This window comes from Ciona robusta, chromosome 12 (assembly GCF_009617815.1).
Source record: "Ciona robusta chromosome 12, ASM961781v2".
NCBI classification, from domain to species: domain Eukaryota; kingdom Metazoa; phylum Chordata; class Ascidiacea; order Phlebobranchia; family Cionidae; genus Ciona; species Ciona robusta.
The window spans coordinates 248700-260007 of NC_143246.1; the positions used below are offsets into that span (position 1 = coordinate 248700).

Consider the following 11308-nt stretch of genomic DNA (forward strand, 5'->3'; position numbering starts at 1 on the left):
TAATAAAAACAAGAACAAAACAACAAAAGCACAAAGTCAAAATAACAAAAAAGGCAAAATATATTGAACACAAGCATAACAGCAACATTAATAGAAAATCAAAAACAAAACAAGAAGCCACACCTCTTGTTGAAACTTGCGATGGCATTCGAACATGGCTGGTCATTCTGTCGTGTTTTACTCCCTGCCATTGCTGGAATATATAAGAAAGGTTGGAATATCCCTGGTTCAAATCCCAGTGAAGCCACTTAATTGGTTTTGCCATCCATAAAATATAAAGTGTTTTTCAACTCCTGGGTCACCATTTGATTTGGTTGGGTCGCCTACTACAGTAGTTCACAGACCTTTTTGACTGTTATTGTAAAATTAAATCAAGTAAAGCTTTGGAGACACAATTCATAAACTATATTTCACATAAATTTTAGCAAACATATGAATAATGATATTAATTTATGCCAAATGTTTGGTGTATTGCTCATGGTATTACATATACATCATGACACCCCCGGTTCAAGTCCCAGCCAAACCACAAACCAACCTTAACAGAGCTCCCCGCTTCTACCTCTACACTAAGAATCATCTCATTATAATTAGAAATATGATCTTCAGATGATCTTTGATGGAGTGGCGTCCTCCACATGTTCTCTGGAGCAAAGGTATCGCTTGTGCCGGATCTTTAAATTACAAATATCAAACTACAAACATCAAACACCTCAATGCTCAGTGTTTAACTGGATGTTCCAGGAGGTTTTTTACAAATTTTGGATAAAAAACTTTGATGAGAGAATAGTTTGCGAGTATATGTGCTGTTGGTACCTGACATATTATAAGCATAAAAAGACTTTCTGGTTAAATGTAATGTTGTAACTAACGTGAACTAAAAAGAATGCCAATGATCTTATCCACATAAAAAGGCAGTTTTTAGTTCATGATCTTAAACTACCCGTACAAGCTGCGAGTAAGAAATGGAAGGCAAACCTGCTGCGTAACGACACGGTTTCATTTTCAACATCGGTGTAAATTCGATCGTTGCTTTGCGTACGATGCCGTATCTGGATTATATTTATAACATGCTAGTTTTATTTACATGTGTTTAGCATTCAAAACTTTCACTTACCTTCCCAACCCATTCATGTTTCACTGACTCTGGGTTCGAACAAAAGGAATCGGACCAAAACAATCGCTCGGGTAAATATTTCCTCAGTGGTGAAGACGGTCCTTTGTTGGTGAGGAGGAACGGGACCACTGGTTGGATGAGAGGGGAGGTGCTGGGGGGTGGGTTGATATGTTAGTTTTGTTGATATGATGCTTATAGTGTGCCAGTTGTAATGAGGACAACAGTGTTGCCGAGTAAGTTTTGCTAAATGCCTATTTATCATTGCAATTATTATATTACAACTATATAATGGATGAAACTTTATTTCTGGTGTTTGTGACAGGAACCCAAGATTTTGGCCAGATTTGCCCATCACCCCACCACCCAGACTTTCAAACATCTGTGTTTATCCCACACCAACCCCACATACATTAGTAACCTAAGCAATGGAATTGAATGTCATTGAATTTTAGCTATTTCAGCTTGTAGATAATCATATAAGACACACACGTAACTAGCCAACATCACCCGCATATTAACCTTAGCAACGAGGTTTTCAAGAAATCTTGAAAAACTTTTGATTTTTCCTCCAAAACCTTCCCATGTTTACTTTGCTCCAACTCCGTTGAAACTTCTATGTTGGGTTTGTCAACATTGGGAAGGGTGAACGTCGCCCCCTTGTGTGCTGCGTTGAACAGGGGGCTGTCGGGGCAACTATCGGGGGTTCGATCGTTAGCTGACAGGAAGTCAGGGGTGATGGTGTTGTCGTCGGACACACTGGACACGAAGCCGCCCGATGCCACGACCGACTCCTCAGCTGAATGGACTTCTGATTCTAAGATTATTATGGTTTGGTTGTGAACAATCATGGTAACATATTATTTATTTATCTCTTATTGAATACGAAAAACACATTTATTATGACAATGAAGAGAAAAGACTAATCAGGAAAACGACAACCAATACAGTTTTTACTTGAGCAAACTAATATGAAATGCACGGGTGTTGCACACCATACATGGTAGCTTCATACACCTCATTGTCGGAGTTAAAAACCAAGGACAGGTCATAAAATAACGACCCCACACAAAGATAACATTCCATATAAATAGATATAAGCTCCTACCAGAGGTTTCGCTTGAAAACCCCTTGATTGGTGGTGGCGCCACCGTGGGTTTGGATCTTCGACATCTTTTTTTCTTCCTAGATGAAGGGAAGGAAGATGCCACGTCTTGTTGGTCGAGTAAGTACGAGATCTGGAGAAGGAAAAACTTGAAAAATTAAAATTGCGTGCCGCTGTAGCGGAATGGTGTGTTGTGGCATAAGTAGTGCATTACCACTATACAGAAACAATCATCCACAAAGTTAAATAAGTGGTAGCTAGTAAGCGGCACGAGGTGTGTGAAACGGAACATCCGCGTCATTACCACTGTCGTTGCCCCCATGCAAGGTTACACAACTTACATGAATTCATTTATTTAAAAAAATAACATCTTTTACATTTGCGATATCTTAGCAAGCTACCACACAGCAAAACACCCCCACCTCCAACTTCCCATGATACATGATCCTTATTAGGAAGAGCAAAACCCTCTTCACCCTCGATAATCGATCTTGTATCACATGATCCGTGTCCTGTCTTCGTAGATAGTGAGGAAGGTCCCTTAATATAACGGAGCAACCTTTGGTGGGGTCGCAACCATCAACATAGATGAGGGTTTTGTATGCGTTCGTGGATGATTCACTGCGGAGGGAATGTGTTGGGTCAGTGTGGTAATATTAAAAATATTAAACTAACATTGTTTAAGTTATATAAAACAGTTTTTCAGTTTGTTCATAAAATATAATGTTCATAATGTTCAGTAGGCGAGAATTGGCCAAATATACCAACATGTTTGCTCTATTCTATATGAGTGAGATCTTCAAGTTAGGCATATCAATAGGCCTAAAATATAAACCAGGGTTGCCCATTACTGTAAACCAATTGTTCTTTACTATTTAGTTTAATTCTACAGCAAGTCACAGCATTGAACTTTGGATATAAACCAAAGTTGGACTCTTACCCCAACACTCAGGGATTTAAGCAACAGTTGGCTCAATACATATATGTTAAATATTAACAATACAACCAACAACAACAATACATCCCGGTCAACCTAACTTACCCGTCCTCCATCACCCCATCACTACAAACCACCTTTCTATGTCCATTGTAATGTTGGCTGGCACGAAACCGACCGCAACTACCCAAGCGTACGGTCTTCAATTGATCGATGGAGTAAGCTACGTCGGCGTTCGTGCAACGCGATAATCGCTCCATTACCGGCTGTGAATAAACCACATGCTAACTGTCGTGTTATAATATTGGTGTCTTCTTATACACCTGACACACATGGTGTATTCATAACCCCCTAACCACCTACTAAGTAGGAGTTGTTCACCTGCTTGACATTGATGATCAAGGTGATGCCAGCGTCAAGCAACAACCTCCTCCCTTCATGCGACACTGAGCATTGTGACATCACAATGTCGGGTTTCCGCGACACAATTCTAGAAATGAGATGTTTGAGGAACTCTGGCTCCTGTTGGACGATCTGGAAAGTGTATGATAAAGTTTAAAGTGGATTGGTGGTTATTTTGAAACATGGGTTTAATGTGGGGCATGTGTTTACGAAACAATATTATTTCATTTAAAAATTCAACATTCATTCTAAAAATTAATTAAATTATAAAACTTATAGCTAACAAAAATTAATATGAAACCAAATGCATCTCTTAGTTATCAAATCAACATTTTATTTGATAAATGTTGACTAAATTTAACACAATACATAACACCAACACACAACAATACTTACAGGGTCAAGAGATGACAGTTTATATTGAACGCGTTGATATTCAAGTGGGGTGGCAAGCAACATGATCGTTGGGTTGTCTATTCGATTCATCATCTTATTATGAACAACATTATGCGAGAATACGACACCCCATAATAACCGGGAGTCCTGGGGTTCATTGTCGAGTAACTGTGGGGGGGAGGTGTTGTTATTGTGCGGGTGGGGGGGCAACGAGATATGGGTTACCCCAATATTGCTCTCTTTTATAGTTTTGCTTCCTTTAGAGACACTCAACACCGTGGTCCCCTGCTACATCAATAAAATAATCAACATTTGTTTAAACATATTTACATGTTATTTTGTTCACCACTTTGTAGCAATAGGCCTCTAAAACAAACAAGACCATGAGCAGAGGTTTGCTTGTCCCCTTTACGACAAAGTTTTCTCTTTTTATTGGACTCTAGTTGACAGACCATTCCATTACCATTAATCAGCTTTAAATACAGCAGTATCAAGAACCATCCCCCCTACCTTCTTAACATGCACATAGTGACATATCTCCATGTTAACTTCAGCGTTAGGTGTAACAGTATCACATATTTGCTTGGCTAACGGAACAACAACATCCGACCATGATGTATGGAGCTTCTCCCTCACAAACAACTGGTGCAGGAACTTCATGGAATGTCGGAAATATAATTTCTTTAACCTGGATGAATTAGTGGTTGGATAATGATTTCCTACCCCATGGCTTAGTGGTAAGGCAGTAAAAGGACTTGAATCATAAGTAATAACCTAAGGATACCGGGTTCAATTCCCAACACTGACAACAAATTAGTTTGATATTCGATAAACACAGTAGTTAGAGCACTTGCCTATAAACCAGAGGTTACAGGTTCAAATCCCGTTTAATTAAAAAGATTTAATTAAACATGTATATGTCCACACATATGAATTGTGGTGTACATTACATTTATATATTGACATATTAACTTATAGTTGAACCATAACTAACCTGTAGAAAGCATGTTTGACATGCGAAGGTAGATGAGATGTTTGGACTTCCTTCTCCCTCCATCCAACACTTGATACGAACCATGAGTTGTTTAAATACGTCCCGTGCCATGCAAGGAAACCTGGGGTTGGGTTAATGTGATAATTATGCGCCTTGTACATTGAAATTACGTTTATTACTTAAGGGTTAAAATCCAAGCAAGTCCACACAGCCTCAACATAACAAGCAAAACCTACGAATATTACGTAGTAATGTTACTGTGCACAGATACTGAATGACTGTTAAACAATAAAAAGGTAAACATACAAAACCATACAAAGACGCTCATGTGCAAATAATGACGTAACAACAGACATCGCACTAATTTATGCTCAACCTCTCAGCAGATCACATGATACTGGTAGCATGTTCAGACACAAACATAACAACCCAAACCCAAACTTACTTCTGATATAATCGGCACTGATCGAAGTTACATTCTCATCCACAAACTTTGGTTGTTTTAACCCGGACTCCAAAGGTGGGGGGGAACTATCCGATAATCGCCTGTGAGGATGGGGTTGGGGGTTATAAGGTAATGGACCAGCTGTATATAGAACATGCATATACAAAGTTGGGGTATTGGACCAGTTATATTCTATTTATATGAGTCAAACTATTATATAGTGGTGGTCAACTATGGTCTAAACCTGAAGTGTCCTTCATTACTCTACAGGTGGCAGACTATTAAAAACACAGGGGAGGTAGGAATAGTTAGCACACAATCCTGTGAAATAAACTTATTGGTTGTAATGTTTACTGATTATTGTGGTGCAGAAAATTCCGGGTTGATCTATAATTGCCATCATGAAACAACCAGTACACACAGCACAGCAACCTTACCTGGGTCTTTAAATTTATTCATGCCCCATACAACACAGCAACCTTACCTGGGTCTTTTATATTTAATGATCTTATGTTCGTTGTCGATCTCCACATAACTTGACAGCGAGCCACCAGATTGAGCGGACGAAGAATCGCTCGATAATAAATAATCTTGTCCGCTGTCCAGTAGTTTGTAGAAGGGTTGTACTGTGTGTGTGGGGGGGGTTGGGTTATTGTGGGGTATCGGTGTGTATTGATACTATATATGAACCAGTGTAGATATAATAGCCATTATATTAACCAAATGAGAGCTAGATCATGATTATATTGCATAAGTTTCAGGTATATAAAAAAAGCACACATGGGTTTACCGAGTCGTGACGGTATAAATCACGAAAAGATAGCAGTGATGGATTGTGAACAAATAAAAAACATGGTAAAATTGATAATGAATAAAACAACATATAATTAATGTCAGGCAATGCTAGGTATTGTGGCCTTACTTAGTATTAGTGAAATAACTAGTTTATTGGGATAGCCCCATTATGCCGCACCTGGGGACCAGAAATGGAGTCCATCATCCGAATCTTTCTCTTCCTCGTTTGATATTTCTTTGACCCAATTTGGTTCGTTGTCCAGTGTGGTCCCATATTCATGCGATAGTACCCAGGATTGGCGAGATGGTCGTCTCGACTGTTTAATGGGAGTACTTTGTAGAACCAGACCGGTTGATTTGTAATATGAGTCAGCTCGTGTTGCGTTTGATCCATGTTGATACAAACAATATTCATCATGGAAAACCTGGATGATGTTGAATGTATCATATACCTCATGCTAAGTTAGGATACTTTATGTTTATCCAGTTTAGATTATAGTTAGGAAACCAAGAGGTTTAATACACGGGTGTTGCACACCATACCATGGCTTCATACACCCCATGCTCACTGTCTGGTTGGCAAATATCAATGCATGTTTATTTTATACATTCTTTGGCTACTTCTGCTACCAGGCATAATGTAAATTATCATCCAACGGCTTATCTGGTATGAAAAGTAATGTTTTTCCAACGTTTCATCCACCATCAGATACTCCCAGATTGGAACATCCACAAGCTGTTTTACACCCAAGCATACACCCCACGCGGGGCTTTGAACCCTGTACCAACCCACCCGATCATCAACGACGCTCTTAATCCACTCAGCGTCGAGCAATGCTTGTGCGATGGCGCACCCTTGTGGTCGGGTCTCCGTTATACCACGTGTGATCAACCAATCAACGAGCTCCGTGCCCGTTACGCTCTGCGTGAACTTTCGTAACCTGGGAGGTGTAATGTTAGATGGGGGGTTAAGTGTCATCGGGTTATTTACATATTTCCGACTCTCTTACCTACACTTAGAGGGGAATTGTTTAAGGAGATAAACGTAGCTGAATTAGGCATATTTATAAATTTGTCAATATTACCAAAAATCAAATGTACCCCCACCTGTATCTATGATCCCTGAACTCCAACCCATCTTTATCATCGCTTATCTTGGCCCACAACTCATGCAGTTGAACCGAACCTTTGGCGAACGTAACTTGTTCATGTTGGTTGTTGAAAGGGGGTTGCAAGCCAGGGGTTACGTCAAATACATTGTATGGGGATTTCTGTGGATGTTAAATATCATGAACTGTATTTACTTCTACGAATGCGATAGCAAAGATCAAAATAATTAAAACGAATGGAATAAGCAGCAAAACGACGACCGATAAGACACGCTGTGGTCAGAAACTACTTTGGAAACATTTGATAAAGAATTTGGTTGTAATATGACAGTTTAGTTATAATTAAGTCACTAAAAAAGGTTTTGTTTAAAATGACACTGCTTATGCAGCGTGAAGATAGGAGTGAAATGTGCTGCCCCCTTGTATTCACATAACTTCCAACTTACCCTCGTAGCTTCCGTTTGCATGGGTGACATCACCCCGTCCTCGATCGGCGAACCACGACCCGAAACCAACGACCGTGACCGACCTTTGGGATGTCGCGAGAAACTAATAATATATAAGATGTTTATGTGGGCTGTATAAAATGTAAATTCACTTTAAATAAGGTGTCAATACGTTAATACGCAACATAGAATTAATACTTTGGAATTAACATTCTTCTATAGAGGTAAGGTAAGGGTAAGGCTATGCAGTAGAAAACTGGGTTTTAGACCAGAGTTGTCCCATTATCTCATTTTACATAACAACTGGCAACAAAAGTTTGCACATGATAAATCCAAATAATATCTATTAATCATAAAGTCCAACCTTGTATTGAATGGATCCAGTTGTAGATTAAGTGAAGTATTTGATTCATGCGAGGCCTGTATAAACCAGAAACAAGTATATGTGGAACTTATCTTTTCGAATACAATATCAAAGGTAAAACTAATTTAAACAATAAAGAGAAAAGAATTAGCAGCAAAACAATGAAAAAAAACAATTTGTACAGTTTGGTAACAAGTAACGACCCAAAGGAAGATGTTTTAACATTCGGGCAAACGGTATCATGCGTTGGGGTAAAATCACAATTTTAAAACTTTGAAAAAAAATCAAGTTTTTGGGTAAAAGCATGGCTTCTAAACTAACACTAAAAGCTTGGTTGAAACATCAAAAGCCCACAGTAAATAATGTTGAATAAACAATTTCCAGTAAACAAATATTAATCCTTACGTCAATCAGTCCATCGTATTCGTTCAGTATTTGTAGATTCTTTGCTGTAGTGTTTGTTACAGTAGGTTTGGTGTATGACGTCAATAAAGAATAACAATACGTGCATGAACGTAACATGCCAACTCCTGGGAAGGTTTATATCATGGTTGAATATCTTGTATACATAAGTCATGTAACAGTGAATTATACTGTAACATAAGTAACATAATCTTAATTTGAAATTATTACATTAATATATAGTTTTATTTGTACCATTGTATACAAGTGACATATTCTATATGGTTGAGGCCCCACCAACCAACAAGTGAAGCAAACTATGGGGCTTTGGATTTATGCCAGAGTTGGGCCTATTACTCTTATTTTGGGCATTTTTTTCTTAACTAGAGGATACAGGGTTCAAACCTCAATGTTGCTACCATCGCGGACATCACTTGTAGTCACCAAACTACCCCACCACACAAAACAACCACCCCATCCATCACCTGCTTGTGCGATGACTTCTCTTGGTATAAACTGGTAGCAACATCTGCTACAGAATATATGTCCACATATCCTGCAATGGTGGCGTCTTCTAAACGTGGTGAATCTATCCCCACATTCATAACATTCATGGCAATGTTTGTCTGGCATCCAATATTGTTTCAAGTCTTCACTTGAGTTGTCGCTCTGTCCTCTGTATTCCTGGGGTAGGAAAGAAGTTGAATAGTCCTTTACAGTGGCTAGCGTTCTCTATCTATCCCAGAGGTTGTGGGTTAAATAGATAAAAATGTGTTTCTTATGACTAGATAAGTTAGGATTAAGTGCAACGAACTCATTGAATCATTTATTCAAGTGACTCAGTGATTTTATGCGGAAAATAAAATATTTCTTTAATAGTAAACTATGAGTTGGACTTGATTTTTGTTTGTTGGTACACTATTTTTAGAACTTAATTTAACTTATCTATCCCTGCATGGTGGGCAACGACAGTGGCTATAACACAAATTATACAAGTGTTCTGTTTCATAAACCTCATGCTTGCTTACAAGTTACCACGTATGTACAAATATTTGAATACAAAGGTCCAACCAACCACCCACCATCACCTTAACAGGCGAATGATATTTTGGAACAATACGTTTCGGAAAATCTTTGAAAATATTCTTGAACGTCAATAATTCGACTTCACTGCCATGGGTGGCTTCCTTGTTCTGTGTCAAAACAATATGTTATAATCAATGATATACAAAGAAATATAAATAAGCAATACGTTTGTTATAACCCAAGGATACCGAGTTCAATGCTCGATACTGATACGTTTATGTGTCCTTGGGCAAGACACTTAACGACATTTGCTCCAACCCAGTGGTCACTGGGTTGTCTAAACTGTCAGCCATACATTAAAACAATCACTCACAAAGTTAAAATATGGAGATAATAAGCAAAAGCTAATCCCCTCCCATAACACATGACCACCACAGTTACCCCCATTACACACCTATTAGAGTGAAATCACCTTATATGTCGTCTCCACACCAAGTGTAGAAGGTCGACGTAATTGTAGCGAGGGGTTCGTGAAGGTGTGCGACTTCTCAATGCGGGAACCTGAGATGTACATGTATGTATAAGTTGTATTTTAAAATTCATACAACGCACTAAATGCTAAAAAACCAAAAGAGTCTCAATGCACATATAGTATACAACACAATAATGCACATATAGATATACAGCCCAGCATATGCATATAAACACACACAAGTACGTTGGGCTACATATAACACAATTACCATCATCATGATCAACTTCAATACTTGGAGACAACTGGGGAACGCTTTCGTTTAAATTCACATTACTTGCCGTCGTACTTCTGTGTGCGTCTGTTGAAACACTTTGTTATTTTGGCATACACCACTGTTGGTAAGGATTTATGCACCACCTGCATAGGCACCCACTTTTAAAAACACAGGGGAGACAGGGATAGTTAGCCACAAATTACTATGAAACAAATCTAACTTATTGGTTGTAATGTTTACTGATTAATGCGGTGTAGAAACTTCCAGGTTTGGTGCCTATGACCTCATGCTCACTGCCAACCTCACCTTTCTTCAGGGAGAAGAAATCGACCACGCTTTGCAAAACACTCGCTTGTTTTGACCCGCCATCTTTCAGGGGATCAAAGAAAGTTAATTGATGTAAATTATCTTTCTGTGGCGACATCATATTCCCAAGTTATAATACAACCACAATATATTATAATCCAATAAACCACATATTGTAGTTCACCTAGTAATATCCCAATGTAGCATCTGCAACAATGAGAATTTAGAATAATATATAACAAAGTCTTTATACATTCATATAGTTTTTTTAAACACGCTACAGGTAAAAACAAAAACAAGTATAATAACAACACAGTGCAGCCTGGTATAAACACAAATTTTAAAACCAGGGCAATACGGTAAAACAACAGACACTGCATTAAAAGAACTTTGGTTTTATTTCACCGAGTAACATCCGTTTCCTGTATATAGCCACCATTGATGATTCTGCATGTCTGTAACTTTGCATAAACCGGTCATGTGATGTCATAATGACGTCACGAGATCTTTTTCCGTAGGGGAATTCCCGCACAAAACACTTCCGTTCATATAGTGGGGTGAACGTGAATCTATAAACAAATATGAAGAAATTAGTGCTTTTGTGTGAAAAAACAGAACACTCGTGTTATAACGACTGTCGTTGCCCCGTCATGCGAGCATAAATAGGTTACACTTATTTAATATTTTAACTTTTAAACAAAACCCCCCAAATAAAAAT

The 11308-nt window shown here is 38.4% G+C and overlaps 1 protein-coding gene across 3 annotated transcripts in view; it reads right to left on the reverse strand.

The window, feature by feature from the left end:
- The window catches only part of LOC149726031 (1-phosphatidylinositol 3-phosphate 5-kinase-like), a 25219-nt gene extending 13920 nt beyond the window's left edge, over positions 1-11299 (reverse strand). For 2 of the 3 annotated variants that reach the window (XM_089890788.1, XM_089890786.1), the window contains exons 1-25: positions 10591-11299; positions 10279-10368; positions 10008-10096; positions 9592-9702; positions 8995-9193; positions 8513-8637; positions 8108-8163; positions 7744-7846; positions 7296-7459; positions 6982-7129; positions 6367-6613; positions 5878-6019; positions 5394-5494; positions 4949-5069; positions 4465-4642; positions 3955-4122; positions 3538-3690; positions 3262-3422; positions 2642-2840; positions 2223-2352; positions 1637-1931; positions 1118-1268; positions 979-1052; positions 539-674; positions 124-193 (exon numbers count right to left, since the gene is read on the reverse strand). In XM_089890788.1, coding sequence (XP_089746914.1) covers positions 124-193; positions 539-674; positions 979-1052; positions 1118-1268; positions 1637-1931; positions 2223-2352; positions 2642-2840; positions 3262-3422; positions 3538-3690; positions 3955-4122; positions 4465-4642; positions 4949-5069; positions 5394-5494; positions 5878-6019; positions 6367-6613; positions 6982-7129; positions 7296-7459; positions 7744-7846; positions 8108-8163; positions 8513-8637; positions 8995-9193; positions 9592-9702; positions 10008-10096; positions 10279-10368; positions 10591-10711 — 3532 coding nt within the window. In that variant the 5' untranslated portion in view covers positions 10712-11299. The remainder of the gene's footprint in view (positions 1-123; positions 194-538; positions 675-978; positions 1053-1117; positions 1269-1636; positions 1932-2222; positions 2353-2641; positions 2841-3261; positions 3423-3537; positions 3691-3954; positions 4123-4464; positions 4643-4948; positions 5070-5393; positions 5495-5877; positions 6020-6366; positions 6614-6981; positions 7130-7295; positions 7460-7743; positions 7847-8107; positions 8164-8512; positions 8638-8994; positions 9194-9591; positions 9703-10007; positions 10097-10278; positions 10369-10590) is intronic. The other variant, XM_089890787.1, reaches the window with a different exon arrangement.
- Between the last annotated feature and the right edge of the window lie 9 nt (positions 11300-11308).